This window comes from Lissotriton vulgaris, chromosome 7, assembly GCF_964263255.1.
Source record: "Lissotriton vulgaris chromosome 7, aLisVul1.2, whole genome shotgun sequence".
NCBI lineage: Eukaryota > Metazoa > Chordata > Amphibia > Caudata > Salamandridae > Lissotriton > Lissotriton vulgaris.
The window spans coordinates 526,773,948-526,792,524 of NC_141695.1; the positions used below are offsets into that span (position 1 = coordinate 526,773,948).

Consider the following 18,577-nt stretch of genomic DNA (forward strand, 5'->3'; position numbering starts at 1 on the left):
AATATTGGCCTGTAAAGGACAACATAAAGCATATTGGACTCCATGCATCACAGTGGGATTGTCGAGAGTTGAGGGAGTTTATCCAAATGGACTAGTCATCGCAGACCGGAACCCGATGCCACACTCCCAGTACAGTATGTAGGTCACGCCTTAGTTTCTTAGGTTTCTCTGTCATTAAAGAATGAGTAATCCTCTGAGGTGTGGCTGTTCACTGTGGATACAGTTACTACTGTGCAGCATTAGTGATACTCAGAAGCGGTTTAAACTCTAAATAATATATAATTTCAATTGTTATTATAGGTTTAATTGTTTGCTGTGTTGCTGTAGAAATAAAGCATATATGATCACATTTCCGTTCACACGCCATCCACATTTGTTTTAATGGCTGAACCAGATGTAATTGGTGCCAATTTGCAGGAAGCCAGATGTGTTTCCCTATTTGTATTTCTTGTGAATTACCATATTGTAACTATGTTATATATGTTATATAGCAATCCGGCGGCCATGATGACCTTTTCAGGTGCAGGGCAGAGCCGAGCGCCTATTTTATACACCACTAGGGCATACAGTGAAATCATTTAACCCAATATTTCTCTATATTACTGCTTTGTTTTCAGAGAGCACAGTTGAGAAACAGAAGGAGGGAAACCTTACTTACTGTTTCTGAACTGTACTATCTGAAAATAGAAAACGTACCCAAAGAAATATCAAATTAAATGAATCCCTTTTCCGGCCTTCAGGCACACAAAACATGCGCCCGCCTGTAAGCTGCACCAGAAAAGACCATAGTGATAGAGCTCGGGTTTATTACTACGAATGTGGGTTTATGTTAACTGCTTAGTGCAAGATTACATGTGAAAAATCACTCTAAATCTATTCCTTCAATCTTTTTATATCACTCGTGTTCGGTCTTTAATGAACTTTGGCTTCATGGTCCCATGACAAAAATATTTTATTTTTTTCTTTCTCAGATTTTTCCTTGTTGACCCTGGACCCAAACACAGCCCACCGGTATCTCCGGCTTTTGGACGACAATCGAAAGGTAACCAACTCCTCTCCCTGGCAGCATCCTTACCCTGATCATCCAGACCGCTTTGAAAACTGGCGCCAAGTCCTGTGTGCTGAAAGTATGTATATGGGACGCCATTACTTCGAGGTAGAGCTAAAAGGGGAGAACACACATGTTGGCATGACCTACAAATGCATTGACCGGAAGGGATCCGAGTCAAACAGCACGATCACCGGAAACAACTTCTCCTGGACTTTGAAATGGAATGGAAAAGAGTTCTCTGCTTGGCACGGTGATGTGGAAACTCTACTGAAGTGCCCAAAGTACAGCAGAGTTGGAGTTTACCTGAACTATCAAAGAGGGACTTTATCTTTTTACGGAGTTACCAGCAGTATGAATCTGTTACACAAGTTTGAAAGTGAATTTACTGAGCCCCTCTATCCTGCCTTTTGGTTACCAAAGAAGGAAAATTCAGTCACCATTATTGGGCCAGAAGAAGGCCCCGGGAAGAGCCCGTTACCTTCCCCAGTATCTCTGGTTTCCTCAACAGAAACCATTACTACAATCACTACCTCTTCAGTGGCAGAGGCTCCATCATCGAGCGCAATTCTTGATCCAAAAACTGAAATATTGGTCAATACATCGATCCGCACTGTTAGATTTGAGACAACAACTATTCATGGGTCAAATGTTAGTATTTCTCCATCTTCCTCTAAGCAGTCGAGTCCAGTTCTTGAGCCTTCTAGTTTTATAACTAATGTCCCTCCGTCAACAGTAGTTAATGCCCTTCCAGCTGATGGACCTGCTGCTGTAACCATTGCCACAGTTTAGTCAACCCGTACCATGTTACAATACCTTTACCCAGTTAATCTGTAAGCAGTTCTCTCATTTAGATAACTTGCCAAAAGATGTTGATTTGGCACATGTGTCATAACAATAATTAAATGCAGAATTCTTTGCGGCCAACCTCTTATATAGGAGGAGGGCCAATAGGATCTGTAGTACTACTTTGGATCAAAAACATGTATATTCATCTTTTTTTGTACTGCGCACATTCCTTATGAATCTGTAATTTTATTTTCAGTACAGTAGAAATGTGTCCAGACTTTGCTGGCATAATGTCACTGGTAGGTGTATGTTATATTTTGCTAAGCCATTTTATATAGTGCTCCAGTGTCAATAAAAACGTCTTAATGCAGATTTCACTCTATCTCTGCTTTTGCTAGAGCCTATAAGGGAACAATCAAGTTTAACATTATTTCTAAAACATGATGGTATTTTATGTTCTTGTCTTATCTTCTCAGATAAGCAGTTAGTTTATTTTACAGGATGGATTTTTATACAGCAAATACTTCAATTACAACTCTTTCCTTAGTCATTGTTAAATTAGCATCATGATGACTACCTAACTTACACAGGATTAGCTGGAGAATTTTAAGGTCCCGGGACATGACACCAGAAGTCAATTGTGGGTTAGATACCAGCCATTGCATCAGTATATGGAGACAATATCAACGGTTTGCCACATTTTAAATATAGTTATCCTTTATATTGCTAGTTTTGTATTCCATCAGAGTGTCCAATGATCAATGCCTTGGCCAAATATTGAGTCCTTGTGTCCACAATAGGCCATTGGGTCATCATTGACGTGGTTCAGCCATCATTGTTTGGCAAACTGTTTGCCTACCACTGGCATGGCCGTTCAGTAGGGCATGATTGAAATGGCAATCCATTCTAGCAACACCTCATGTGAGTGACACCCATTAATGCATTAGTGGATCATTTAATAATTATTTTCATGGTAGATCAGTCTGTCCCCATTGCAGTGGTAGGCCATCTGTCATCATTGCTTTGGTAGATTAGTCTGTCAACGTTGCAGTGGTAGGCCATTCTGAAATCATTGCTTTGGTAGATCAGCATGCCATCATTGCAGTGGTAGACCATTCTGACATCATTGCTTTGGTAGATCAGTCTGCCATCATTGCAGTGGTAGGGCACTCTGACATCATTGCTTTGGTAGATCAGTCTGCCAACATTGCAGTGGTAGGGCATTGTGACATCATTGCTTTGATAGATCAGTCTGCCATCATTGAAGTGGTAGGCCATTCTGTCATCATTGCTTTGGTAGATCAGCATGCCATCATTGCAGTGGTAGGCCATTCTGACATCATTGCTTTGGTAGATCACCATGCCATCATTGCAGTGGTAGGGCATTCTGACATCCTTGCTTTGGTAGACCAGTCTGCCATCATTGCAGTAGTAGGCCATTCTGACATCATTGCTTTGGTAGATCAGTTTGTCATTGTTGCACTGGTAGATCATTCTGACATCATTGCTTTGGTAGATCAGTCTGCCATCATTGCAGTGGTAGGGCACTCTGACATCATTGCTTTGGTAGATCAGTCTGCCAACATTGCAGTGGTAGGGCATTGTGACATCATTGCTTTGATAGATCAGTCTGCCATCATTGAAGTGGTAGGCCATTCTGTCATCATTGCTTTGGTAGATCAGTCTGCCATCATTGCAGTGGTAGGCCATTCTGACATCATTGCTTTGGTAGATCACCATGCCATCATTGCAGTGGTAGGGCATTCTGACATCATTGCTTTGGTAGATCAGTCTGCCAACATTGCAGTGGTAGGGCATTGTGACATCATTGCTTTGATAGATCAGTCTGCCATCATTGAAGTGGTAGGCCATTCTGACATCATTGCTTTGGTAGATCACCATGCCATCATTGCAGTGGTACAGCATTCTGACATCATTGCTTTGGTAGATCAGTCTGCCATCATTGCAGTGGTAGGCCATTCTGACATCATTGCTTTGGTAGATCAGTTTGTCATCGTTGCACTGGTAGGGCATTCTGACATCATTGCTTTGGTAGATCAGTCTGTCATAGTTGCACTGCTAGGGCATTCTGACATCATTGCTTTGGTAGATCAGTCTGCCATCATTGCATTGGTAGGCCATTCTGTTATCATTGCTTTGGTAGATCAGTCTGCCATCATTGCTTTGGTGGATCAGTCTGTCATAGTTGCACTGGTAGGGCATTCTGACATCATTGCTTTGGTAGATCAGTCTGCCATCATTGCATTGGTAGGCCATTCTGTCATCATTGCTTTGGTAGATCAGTCTGCCATCATTGCTTTGGTGGATCAGTCTGTCATCGTTGTACTGGTAGGGCATTCTGACATCATTGCTTTGGTAGTGTCAGTCTGCCATCATTGCAGTGGTAGGCCATTCTGTCATCATTGCTGTATGGTACACATATTGGCTACAGCCACCTTGGTAGACTGTGTGGTAGACCGTTCTGTCATCATTACAATGGTAGGCCATTCTGTCATCATCGCAGTGGTAGGGCATTCTGACATCATTGCTTTGGTAGATCAGTCTGCCATCATTGCATTGGTAGGCCATTCTGCCATCATTGCTTTGGTGGATCAGGCTGTCATCGTTGCACTGGTAGGGCATTCTGACATCATTGCTTTGGTAGATCAGTCTGCCATCATTGCAGTGGTAGGCCATTCTGAAATCATTGCTTTGGTAGATCAGTCTGCCATCATTGCAGTGGTAGGCCATTCTAAAATCATTGCTTTGGTAGATCAGTCTGCCATCATTGAAGTGGTAGGCCATTCTGTCATCATTGCTTTATGGTACACATCTTGGCTACAGCCGCCCTGGTAGACTGTGAGGTAGACCGTTCTGTCATCATTGCAATGGTAGGCCATTCTGTCATCATTGCTATGGTAGGCCATTCTGTCATCATTGCAGTGGTAGGCCATTCTGTCATCATTGCTGTGTGGTACACATTCTGGCTCCAGTTGCCCTTGTTGATGGTGTTGTGGACCATTCTGTTGTCATTGCAATGGTGGGCCATTCTATCATCATTGCAGTGGAAGGCCGTTGTGTCATCATTGCAGTGGGAGGCCATTCTGTCATCATTGCAGTGGGAGGCCGTTGTGTCATCATTGCAGTGGGAGGCCGTTGTGTCATCATTGCAGTGGGAGGCCATTCTGTCATCTTTGCAATGGTAAGCCATTCTGTCATCATTGCAATGGTAAGCCATTCTGTCATCATTGCAGTGGTAGACCATACGTCGTCATTGCAATGGTAGGCCATTCTATCATCATTGCAGTGGAAGGCTGTTGTGTCATCATTGCAGTGGGAGGCCATTCTGTCAACATTGCAGTGCAAGGCCGTTCTGTCAACATTGCAATGGGAGGCCCTTGTGTCATCATTGCAGTGGGCGGCCATTCTGTCAGCATTGCAGTGAAAGGCCATTCTATCATCATTGCAATGGTAGGGCATTCTGTCAACATTGCTGTGGTAGATGTTAAGGCCTCATTTGCCCTGGTAGACTGTTGACCGTGTCCACGGAAATCCATTCTACTATCATTGCTACACTGTTTGGCAATATTTGCTTATGATTATTGTTGATGTAGACCATGCAGCAACCATTGATATGATATGCATGGTAGAAACTGCAGGGTTATTTGCCTTGCTCCATTTTTGTGCTGTGCACAGTGTTGGATAATAATTATAGAATATAGCTGGATATAAAATGCCGAACATTTAGAAAACATGGTGACAATGCGCGGTATTGTTGCAAACTAATACTGTGCCACGGTGCATGTCCCAGATGGAAGTGAGAGCTTAGTCCAGCAAAGATTTAATTGGGTGGAATAACCTGCGATACTCTACAGATGGATACACTTCCAGCCTATGTCTGTAATTGTGCTCTGTGAAGAGTGTTTGCTAAGGCACATCTTTATTTTCATTGCCAACGGAGTAGGTTCCCGTTATTAATCTACCTATACAGGTGAACATATCTTAGAGTTTACTAGATTTTCGATCGTGCCTCATTATGGACCTTTTTTTGTTGAACATTGTTCATAGTGTAACACTGAACCAGACCGCCGGGATGTGGTCCAAGGCCCCTTCTGTGATAGATCAGTTCATGGTTTCCAATAGAAACTAATCACAAGCACCTGCGCTGACAGTGGGCAAGACATCCCTTCGAAATATCTGTATTTTATAAGTAAATTGCGAAGGCTGCATTTCACTTCTCTACAACATCAGCCATTTGAAAATATTATTATTAGATATTCAGTCTTTTCAACTCTTACAAAGTGGGGTAATCAGGTTGCCATGCACCTGTCGGATGGTGCTGCTTTTATTAACAAACATTGGCAAATTCAAAAGGTTTGTCTTTTTTTTTATTAGTAAAAGCGCTTCTTCCCATAGTGAACACTCGGAGTTTGGGCTTCCGCATCCTGTGCTTTAGCCAGCCCCTCCGAACAAAACATAGGCCCTGAAGCGTGACGTGTCCGTCATGGCTTTGTAATGCATTTGTTAAAAAGCCAGGCTCATGCCTCGCCCCAGCCAAACACCCTGATGACTTACAAACAACACCCGGTGATGGCCGGCGGTACTCGTAAACATTCACTTTATAGTTTGGGGCGTGACCCTACCAGCAGTTTGGAATATAATTTCTCTTCAAGTAGCACGAAAGGACATTACTAATCTGAGGAGGTCCTTTTTTTTTAACAGTGCATGGACACCCGCCACCCAGGAAATATGACATGACGTAACAACCGGCCACATACCAGCACATTGTTGATGTTAAGGACTACTTCTCAAGAAACAGCTGAAAGTGCCTGGCCTGCATACAAGGGCGTGGTTCAAAGGACCTCCATTTCCAAATGTTTGTGCTCATCATGTGAGATCTGTAAGCTCAGCACGTGCCCAGTCTATTTCCAAACCAGATCTTGCTAATCGATCTGTGGAGCAGCATGGTGTTGGCTGCAGAATATGCTGTTGTGGTGCGCTAATGATCTCAAGCGTCTTTAAACAGAATCACAGCCACCTAAACCCACACGTTTCCATTTTCTGTATGTTGGGGAGTACGGACACACTTTAATGAGTTTGGGGTGATTGGCAGTTCAGCTGAGAAACCACTGATGGTGGTGCTGCACAGTTGTGGCCTCGTATTAGGTGAAACCTGGGAACAAGGAAGCAATCATCAGGTTGTCAGTAACAGTAAATTTCGCATTGCAAGTAAAGTCCTCAAATCTGTTGTTAGGTTAGAGGAGCACCAGAACAGAAAAAGTGTAATTTTTCAACAGGCTATAAAAATCCTTACACCAGAGCAGATTTTATCTTTGCTTGAGCATTGGCGAACGCCAGCATAGCTTGCTATCATCCATCTAAAGCATACAAGGCCTAATAGCAGGCAACATAACCGCAGAGAATGGTCGCCATTGATGATGTTCCAAAACATTTTAACATTTCCATCACAGACTGGAGTCTGATTCACTTTGTGGAGAAGTGCAGTCAGTGGGTGATCTAATGTGCTTCTGGTAGGTGAGTGTGTCAGCCTTAGTGAGTTGTGGGTTTAAAGGGAGAGGCCGGAGAGCTGTTCCACATTGCATGCCTGTCTTCTCGTTCATTGTAGATGTCAATTGCCCGGCAGCATTTTGATAGCAGTTAGGTTGCTTCAGTGTTCTTTCAATTTAGCATTCAGCTCCACCTCTGGCAAAGGTACTAGGAAAATCCCTCCTCTAATGAGGAATGTTGCTCGAATGTTCAGAAGAAGATCCACTAATTGCTCTGGTTTCAGAGTACTGATAATATAACCATGGGTGGATCCTTCACTGGGAGAAAATGATAAATGACACCTCCAAATACTTTAGGATTAGAGTTAGTAGATCTTGCAGTGAAATACAGCTCATTTTTCCAGAGAATTTCTTCAACAGGGCCATTTACATCTCTAACATCAGTTCCAGAATATTTGCCGGCAATGTGCCCACTAACCCTGCAGTGTCAGGAAGAGATGATTTAATTGAGTAGCATTTGCAGAATGTCATTAGCTCCTCCATGTAGGAACCTGGAAGAATCCCCCATGATTAGCCTTCGTAGAAGCTTCCTATCTCCGATGGCTCTGTGCTCACCCATAGCCAAGACACAATCGGACTGGAAAAAGAAAAAACAAGGCAGTAGGCCTGTTCCATCTCTACACCCATTATCTTGAACAACATCCTCATATCCATAAGGAATGCCTGAATGCTGCTCCTATTTAGAGAAGAGTTGAAGCGCACCTCTTCAAAAAAACGACACCACAATGTAGTAACAATCCCATAACCAGCTACCTCTCTAATCGCTTGTTGACTGTATGCTTGACTTTGACCCTACCAAAAACACAAGGGGGAGGTAGAGCAATAAGGGATTGGATTCCTGCTCCACAAGAGTATTTTAATAAACAAAGAGAATCCAACAAGGAAGTGGGGTGAAGTGATCAACAGATGTTGAAGCACTCCGTGTTTTGTAAAATACCCCTCACACACCAAAAGGCCCCTTGGTGTCATGCTTCATCATCGGGGTCTTCGCACCCCTCTAACGGGATGCAGCGTGCTGCAACCAACGACTACGCGGGAGCACTTATAGTTACTGACTATGTGTGGTATATGTGTGTGGGGTGTATTTGCAAGTGAGTGGTGGGATGTGGTGAAGATTTAAGAAGTACCTGGCACATGAGTGTAAAAGAAAAAAAATTATTCTGAACTCTGGCTGGTACTATTAAAAAGGGTGCAGTGCTGTGCAGGACCTCAGTGTGCACACCAGAGGTCCTGTTCTTTAATACAACAGATCTGACCTCGCACTGCACCCTTTTTAATAGTACCAGCCAGAGTTCAGAATACATTTTTTTTTCTTTTACACTCATGTGCCAGGTACTTTTTAAATCTTTACCACATCCCACCACTCACTTGTAAATACACCCCACACACATACACCACACATAGGCAGTAACTATAAGTGCTCCCGCGTAGTCGTTGGTTGCAGCACGCCGCATCCCGTTAGAGGGGTGCGAAGACCCCGATGATGAAGCATGACACCAAGGGGCCTTTTGGTGTGTGAGGGGTATTTTACAAAACACTGAGTGCTTCAACATTTGTTGACTTTGACCCTAGACAGTCTTCCCCTGCCTTTTTGGCTAGGGTAGCACTGTGCAAATACCACATACATAATCAAAGTGCTGTGCTTGGAAATGATAGGGCTGCTCTCGGAATGTGAATATCGTTTTCTGCTCTTCACTTGAATATGCAGGTATTCTAGTATATCACATTTTATATATCAAGGAGATCCATTACCATTATTTGTGCTTTTATTCTTTGTTGACAGAATACAAAAATTAAACTGGAATAAAGATCTTACAAACAGTTACTTGTTTGGTATTAAATGATAAGCAATTTATTTATCTTTCTGTTACTTCTTAATTGTGACCATTTATGTACCACACAAAACAATCGTGTTCTCCCAGTGTTCAGTTATAGTTATTACCCTAATCACAGAAACTCCTTTTACTTTCTTCCAGAAAATGAAGTCCCAACTTAGCCCTTACGAGATTCAACAATGGATCTGCAACTTTTTTTTTCCATTTAGGAGCATTGGCACTTGAAATGCTTAACACAACTTACGTGGAAATATGCATATAAACTTAAATACACCATGGTGGATGGGGGTTTAGGTTCTCAGCACCATTAAGGCATTGGAGGCTAGTGAACAGAGATGGAGTTTTTTTGCGGACCTACACACTTATTACATTTGGCTTCTTGGTAGGTTATCCTAATATGGATTTGTAATGTTATTTGTTATCAAATGTTGCATGATCATGATGATTCTATATTCTTTCTTGATTCATTTATGTGCCCCTATTATTATTAGCTAGTTGACTGGACCAGCACCCAACAACCATCACGGAATGCGTCATAAACAAAAGATAACTTATCCACACAGAATCCATTATTACCGATTCCTTTGTTAACCAATAAAAGGTATAGGCTGCACTGGGCAACATACTTTGTATTTCTAGCAACGTATCCTCATGAGCATATTGAGGAGCCAGCATTGCCTGTGCACATGTGTTTCTTTACTAACTGTGAAGCTAATAAAGCTTCCACTCAGTATAGTTAGAGTGGAGACTGTTGTGCTGGGAGACTTTCTGAAGGACGAAATAGTGCAATGCTCATTGCAACCAGCTACCAAGGAGAGGTTTGCTGGCTTGAGCACATTCATACAATGTGGCAGAACGCAATGCAGGATATTGTTAGACTGCCTTTACAGAGTGTTAGGTCATTGTTTTGTGCTTCATTTTTAATTATTACACTGTATGTAATGTGAGTATCAAGAACACCCTGTATTACTAAGTGTAATTCATAGGACAGGGCAAATATGCAATTAAAAATAAAATTCCTAGGCAATATACAACCTATCACAATCACAATGGAACAAATTATAAGAAAAGAGTTCAGTGTAACTACCATATATAGTAAATAGTTTTTCATTATAAAAAACAGATATGACAATCATATTGAAACAAATATTTGTTTGAAAAGACATCAAATTGATGACATTATTTAGACAGTGTTATAATTATCTCCATATACACAAAACATAAAAAATACAATACAGTTTAAAATCAAGGGTGGCAGAAATTTAATCTTCAAAGCGCGTTTTGGCACCAGTGGTGCCTTCATCAGGAATTGCCACAGGTGAACTTTTCACTTTATGCAAAGTCTGATATTATTCTACGTGGTGATGATGACACCGGAATGTGGGAGAATTTTCTCTTTCTAAAAATCGCCGTTGATTATCAATGCTGTAATAGGTATTATTTAGTGAAGTATCTTTGAGAAATCTGTATACAATTCCTAGTTAAGTTGCCCACAGTTGGATCCTTCATAAGAGAAAAAAGTCTAGAGGCCCTGTATCAATCAACAAGTTTCTTCTTGGAAAATGCCAGAGAGACTGTTAGAGGGTCTTCCCATTAAGAAATCAGTCATATACTAGTCAGAGTGTCCCTAAGATAAGAAACCCAAGGTAAGTTTTTAGCCCCTGGCATCCCCAGAAGTTCTTCTAATGCTCGTCTATATGGGGTCAGCTCTGGGGTCGACTAAATTCTCCTCCAAAATAGGAGAGTTCTGTAAGCAATAACCTCTGAAAAGGGGCTCAGCCCTAGATCTAATCGGAGCATAATCAGGGTGGTACTAGGGGGAAAACACCAGGTCCCTAATAAATGTGTTTTCTACCAATGCAATATCTTTAACAGACTTCTGTGCCCTTAACTCTGCACTATAGGTAATGGCTCCCATAGATTGGCTCTTGTATATTTCCATCAAAGGGCTAAGAGACTTAGAAAATGAAGACCTATAAACCTTGGCCAGGCCACCTGTACTCTGTGCTAATTTTATCTCTCTTTCCCTATGTGAAAGGCCCAGTCCATGTGCTCATTAAGGGTGATCCCCACATACTCAAAAAAGGTTACTCTATCTTGGGGATTTCACTTAACACAGGGTTGGTTTTGGTGGAATGCACAGAATTAAAAAAAACATGAATTTTGTCTTGGCAACAACGCAAAAAGAGTTAAAACAATTCAGTATTCTTTGGATCCCCATGGGTGATTTTGATAAGAAGAGGGTATGCTCGGTGAACATCAGGGCCGGTATTTTGGTGGAACAGATCTTGGGAGCATCGTTGTCACCGACCCAATTTAAGGTAGCCACATTTATGTGCGAGCAAAATAGGGTCGGAACCAACACACAACCCTGTTGTACACCCCTGGTTACTGGGAAAGGTTTAGAACCTGTGCCACCTTAATCTAACCTATTGTAGTTTTGCAATTGGTTGACACCTCCTTTGCTAGATCACAAGTTTTCCTTCTTTAAAACCTTATCCCTGCAAGATAACACTAATCTCCGTCAGCCTATCAATCTCACCATCTATTAACCTGAAACCACCTATGCTTCACTAATGATCACACATACGTGGTATTAATATAGTCTATCACAAAGTAACTGGAGTAAATGCATGTCATTTTTTTTAGCTCACAGGACTAATCACCATAATTGACAATAACCACTGAATTAACCACTAACATTTGGTTCCGTAATAGAGTCCAAGGTTCAACGTCTCATTAGTGTTAGTAAACGCTATATAAATGCAATTAGAATTACAATTTGCCTGTGCAAATGTTCTCATTATCATACCAAAAAGATTTGTCATTTTTTATACACTAGAGTAAGAGCATAATAAAGATTTGTATACTTTTCACAACAATGTGGGTAGAGGTGGCACAAAAAATTCCCAGTGAATATTTTGAGTTTGGATGCCAAGAGTGATTTACTACAAAAAACAATTGCTGGATTAACATCAGGTTGGGGGAATAACAAGTGCTGACTTGGATGTGGTAGAAAAGACTAAGGGGCACATGCATCAATGAAAATTGGATTTGCAAAGGGTGCGAATCGCAAAATTTGGCCGTTTGCGAATGCAATTTCATTATTTGGGATGCATCACAATTTTTGTACTGTTCGCAATTTAAGAAATCGTAAAATTGCGATTTCTTATATTGCGATTGCATTTAAGGAATCTCAAATGGAGATTCCTTAAATGCAATGCATCAAACTAAAAAAAATTGCGATTTCACTAATAGGGGGAGCAAATTACCATGAAGTTGACCTTCATGGTAATTTGCGAAAACTTTCAAAAATGCACTGAAGTGCATTTTTCAAAGTTCCATTTTACACACACACATGCCCTTGGGGCATGTGTGTGTGCAAGTTGTACTTATAGGCAGATTTCAGGGGTGTAACAGGGTGTCCTTTTGACACCCTGGCACCCTTGAAATTGCATTCACAATTTGCGATTCTCTAATTGAGAATCGCATATTGAGAATGTCTTCCCATTCATTCCTATGGGCCTCTAGGCCCATAGGAATGAATGGGGAGGTATTCAGTAATTGCGATTCGCAATTTGCGAGTCTCAATTAAGGAATTTTAAGAAATTGCATTTTTTTTAGCGATTTCTTCATGCATAGCCTTTTGCAATTCCTTATTAGCGAATCCTTATTTTTCGCTAATAAGGAATCGCAAATGGCATTGTTGATGCATGTGGGCCTAAGACATTAATTGTTTGATGGAGGAATTTAGAGCCCTGTAATGTGCGGTGGGGCAGCCTGTGTGCAAGTGGAAGAAGATAAGGATCTGCAAAGAGGCAGAAATGAATATGGACGGAGCCAATCAAGAGACTTTTACAATGCTATAGTCTACTGACAACCAGGGTCCTGTCTGGGGTCTAAAAGAGTGACGTCACACACACACACACTCACTCAATATGTGTAAGTAGCAGTGGAAGGGGTGAAAGTAAACAGTTGTGTTATACCGGTCAGTGTTAGGGTGGTCTTCCCCAAAACGTTTTTGCCTTCCTCCAACATTGTTACTGCCATTAGGACTCTGTGCACTTTATCACTGCTAACCAGTGCTAAAGTGCATGTGCTCACTCCTAGAAAACAGAGTAATATTGACTTATTCCCAATTGGCATATTTAAAGTTCTTATTAATTCCCAGTAGAGTGGAATTACATTTACCCTCGGCCTGTACATTAAATACTACTTGCTGGCCACCGCAATGATTCTGCCACCCACTTAAGTAGCCCTTTTAACATGCTTCAGGCCTGCCATTGTAGAGCCTGTATGTACAGTTTAAACTGCCATTTCATTATCCAGGTAAATGAAACCGTTTTGCCATGCTCTAACCCTACTTTTTAATTCATATAAGTTTCCCCTAGGGTAGGCCCTGGACTGACAAGTAGGCAGGGTGCAATGTATTTAAAAAGTTGAACATGTACTTGTAAGTTTTTCATGTCCTGGTAGTGAAAAACTCTTCCATTTGTTTTTCACTTCTGCACTCTCTAATATAATAAAATTGTACTTGCTTTATTACATTTTATAAGTGTAATTCCCAAATGGGAAGAGGAAACTGGGTCAAGTTTAGTGTCTCTGGAATCCTGTAGTCGGATTTAAAACTACAATTCTTAAAATTCCCCTTTTAGAAAGTTGCCCTTTTGTTGCCTTAGCCATTTGGTGCCTGCAGCCTGTCTCTGGTCACATGACTGGGTGTAGTTGGCAGCTGGGCTTTGTGCATTCCTCATAGATACCCGCACACAGTGGGAGATTAGGTGTGGCTGGATGGGCCATTACTGGCAAGATGGGAGGAAGGAGCCTGGCCTGGCCTCACTTACACCTGATTAGGACGTCTGTGCTGCTGAAGGACTGCCACTCTGCTAGACTCCTCTTTAGCTGTGCTGACCTGATGCCTGGTGCTGTCTTGCCTGAGTGAGAAGGACTGGACCTGCATTTCTTGAACCCAGAGTGACTTCCTGGGCTAGCTGGCTGACCTCGTGATCTGAAGCCTCGGGGATATAAGAGGCTTCATACAAACTTGTATCTGCCCCTTGACTCTGCCATTTGTGAGTCTACCCCTGCCAAGTGCTCCCACCCCAGTCCTGGTTCCTTGGAAATGGGCTTAAGGTGCTTACCAGCCTCTGTTTATTCAGGGGAACTGATGCATAACCTCTACTTAATGGCGCAACCCTGAGCAGAGCCGGCGCATTGCCGCTGATGCATGGATTGGACCCTTCGCAAACACCTGCATCGCTGCCACAGCCTACATTGTCTACGGAACCATCACTGCATTATGCATCCTCAGCGCAGGCCCTCACATTCCTTGTGGACACCAGCCTCACTGATGATGGACTCCACATCGCTGCCTCACAGCTCTATAGAACCATCGGCAGGATCCTCGATGTTGAAACAACAGGACCTCAAACCGCAGCCTCTCCGCATCTGGGAACTGACGCATCTCTTCTGCTGCACAATGCATCTTCAACACAGATCCACACAAGCCATGATTTGAAGTACTCTTTTCAGCGGGCCGAAGGCGGTACCTGTAGCTGGTCCATGCTCCATCGTGGTTGGTTTCAACTTGTGACTTTGCCCCCGCAACCAGATATCCACAGTTGCCACTTAATGCCTTTGTCACCATTTTCTCTAAGCACACGCAAATTCAATATCTCTGGTTTTACTAATTGGATTTTTATAATTTTCATCTTGTTTTATTTACTAAATTATGTTTTATTTTTCTAACCTGGTGTGGGATCTTTTTGTGTGGCGTTTCCACTGTTTAACTGTTGAAGTGTTGCACAAATACTTTACACATTCCCCCTAAGTTAAGCCTGACTGCTCTGTGCTCAGCTACCAGGGGTTTCAGCACAGGTTAATTTGAGGTTTGCTTGTGCCTTACTCTGACAGTTTAATTTGGGGTTTGCTTGTGCCTTACCCTGGGAGTTCACACCTCAGGAAATCAACAACCCAATTTATTACACTGTTGTTCAGCATTAGGATTGGACTTATGTTTGTGCAGTGCCACACCATAATTTTGTGTTGCACTACCATCCCACATAAATAATAGAAGGCCAATTTGAGTTAAATTCTACCTTAGTGGCCTTTTTGATTTAAACAATTTTTTTTAATCTTTATCCGTTGTGCTTTAATCCACATTTTTAAGCATGGAGTTTGAGCTGGCAAACATTGAGGCGTACATTGTGGCCCAGCTCAGAGTTCTATAAAGCAAGGGGACTTCCAAACAAGAGCACCATCAGAAAGGTGGAATTGCAAAAGGCGCTGAAGGCCTGGACAGAAGTCAAGCAGTCACTTGCTACAGCAATCGAAGGAGATAAGGAGATGGACAGCCAAGAAGAGGATTTGGATCTCAGTTCTGAGGGCCAACACGATGTCTTTACCCCTAAGTTGGAGGGGTCTTGACAGCTAACTTGGAGCGCCAAGCCAGGGCAAGGAGCTGTGTATCTTCCTCCAGCATTTGCCCCAAGGGCTGGCAGAGAGGAGGGAGGAGAGAGAGTTCAGGCTTGAGATGGCTGGGCTTAGGGTGGAGCATAAGAAGCTGGCCATGGAGGAGAAATTTGCTTTGGAGTGTTTGGCTCATAAAAGGAGCCTTAAGAAGCTGGAACTGAAAGCAAGAAAGGCAGATTCCAGCAGCATTGGTGGCGGCATGCCTGTAGTGGCTGAAGGGGACAAAAAGATCTGCAACCCCAACGACTTATTGCCCAACTATGGGGTCCATTACCATGTCGGGCGGATTGCCACCGCCACCATGGCGGTGGCGATCCGCCCGACAGAAATGCCCGCCCGCCACCCTTTTCTACCCCACCACATTACAATGGGGGGGGGGACCGCAGCGGAGGCAAACACCGCCCGCCACTTTTCCGCCCCGGTCGCCTTGCGGCCGGGGCGGAAAAGGGTTCATATGGTGGCGGTGTCTATCAGACACCGCCAGCCATATTGGGATGTGTGCAAATAGGTGCCTTTCCGCGGCGGCGATGCCGCCACGGAAAGGCAGGCGGTCTTTGCTTTGGTGGGCCCTTACTGGCCCCCCTGGTGAAGGCCAAGGTGGGGATGCACAGGGGGGGTACCTGCCGCTTTGTATATGCAAATGCGAAAATGCATTTTTAACATTGTGGCGGGCGGTGCAGAGTGCACCGCCCGCCACAATGCTAAAAATGAAGGATGTGCCCGCCACTTTGGCGGGCACATCCTATTTCCCCCAACGGGACCCCCGCCCTTATGGCGGGCGGTGCAGAATACCGATAGGGCCGCCCATTATCCTAATGAGGCCCTTTGTGTTGGAAGATGATATTGACAAATATTTTTCTGCCTCTTAGGTAGTGTGTGATGTCATTCCTGTTTAATGGCAGTCCATGGGGAAGAACAGAGCATTGTATGGTAACAAGTAACTACATACATACATGACCTAAATTCTAAAGAAATGAGAATCAAATCAGTGAAACACCTAACACTTTTTCATCCAGTTCTCCATAACTGCATACTTGCGCAGTGCTCTCATGCAAATAGGGAACTAACTAACTGCAATAATGACCCTAGAGGATATTTGCAGTGAATTATTGTTGAGGGTTTAGGTTTTTAGTCTCCATACCACCGAATAATAGAAAAGGTCAGACTAAACGTTAAGAAAAGGATTAGGACCAGGCTAGAGCGTAAAGGTAAAGGTACTATTAGCCCTTAAGTTAGGATTGGGGAAATGGGTAAGTTAAAGCTATTAACAAAGGGGCAGTGTGATGGTATTGCCATGTACTTATTAAAAAAAGACATTTGACTGTATCGAGTACATGCCTGATTTCGACAAATAAACTTGTAATCTTGTTAATCGAACTGTCCTTATGTATCGCAACTGGTTCTTTTGTAAAGCACACTGACACTTTCGGATAATGTTCGCGCTAGATAAAATCACATTAAATAAATAAATAAAAAATAAATAATGGAGATAGTTTCTCTTTTGAAAGGTCTAGTTTGATTTTCTAAAATACTTTCTCTGTTTGTAAAAGAGGCCTTTACAGACCTGCACACAAAATGAACAGGATGAGTTCTATTTATTAGTTTATTTATTAATAGGTTGGAGTTGGGAAAGAATCTTTTACAAGTCATTCCTACTTAGGCTTCAAAATGAACCATGAAGCAAAGTATCTCTTATCTGTGGGTGACAGTTTATGATAGATATACAAGAAGTGCAATCCATTCTGTTGTTTTACCTTACAAACCTTTCTAAAATTTCAATTCTTGTGACCAATTTTAAAATAAAGAAAGGACATTTTGTTCATGCTAGTCTCTAAAGCACAGTTCTTCAAACTGTGGGGAGCGCGCCCCCATGGGGGGGCGTGGATGGGTTCCCAGGGGGCGCAAAGCCTCTGCCAGCACATGTAAATGAAGACGCCTGGAAGTGCAGCGATGTTTATTTGCTGCATTTCCAGGCTGTCTTCATTTACTCTGAAGGCCTCAGAGTGCCCCGCGGCCAGAGGTCAGTGGGTGTGCAGCAGGGGGCTTGGCCGGGCAGTGTCTGGAGTCTTATTAAGACTCCAGCACAGGAGTGTTTCACAGGTCTTTAAAGACCATTTGCATACATTTGGAAACTGGTTACCTAAGCTTAGTTTTTTTTTTCTTTTTCCAGTACTCCCTGGGCCCTGACTCTGCCTATTCCTTACATTTGCATTTTAAACTTACTGCTGTAGTGTGAAAATGCAGGTCATGAAAAGGTATACAAAAAAGGGTTGCCAATAGAAACAAGCATTTACAATGCAATGGTTTTGCCTTTGTTAAAGTTAGAGCTATTGGCATTGCTCTTGACATTATTTTTATTTATGTTTTTTTTAACATAAATAAATGGCATTGTCATTTACAATGCCACTAGCTTTATCTCTCACAAATGACACACACAAACACACAGAGCCCCCCCCACACACACACACACAGAGCCCCACACACACACAGACAGCTTCCCACATACTATCACTATAAATGCAACACTCGCCGCACACTTTCACAACAAATGCAACACTCTGCTAACAACTACCTCCTCAACCGGGTACTGTCCGAAAATACTCCTCAGCGCCCCACAACTACGTATAAAGGGCTCTATAAATACTTCAAAAGGACTAAATTAATAGCGGTTACTGTGCTACTCGCAAATACAAGCAGGGTGAATATCACCACAAGAACATGGTCGGAGAGTATGGCGAAGCCGAAGCATACTTGCTCTTGCAATGATGCAGTGCTGTTCTACATGACGCCGCGTATTAACACACATTACGTGCAGTAGCAGTGGGAAGGAGCGATTTAGGGAAAGTTCAGGGGCTGGCAGTGAACGA

At 42.7% G+C, this 18,577-nt stretch overlaps 1 protein-coding gene across 1 annotated transcript in view; it reads left to right on the forward strand.

Annotated features, from left to right (window-relative positions):
* The window catches only part of TRIM16 (tripartite motif containing 16), a 147,678-nt gene extending 145,471 nt beyond the window's left edge, over nucleotides 1-2,207 (forward strand). Inside the window, exon 6 of the mRNA XM_086930608.1 lies at nucleotides 972-2,207. Coding sequence (XP_086786734.1) covers nucleotides 972-1,840 — 869 coding nt within the window. The 3' untranslated portion in view covers nucleotides 1,841-2,207. The remainder of the gene's footprint in view (nucleotides 1-971) is intronic.
* Nucleotides 2,208-18,577: the final 16,370 nt, after the last annotated feature.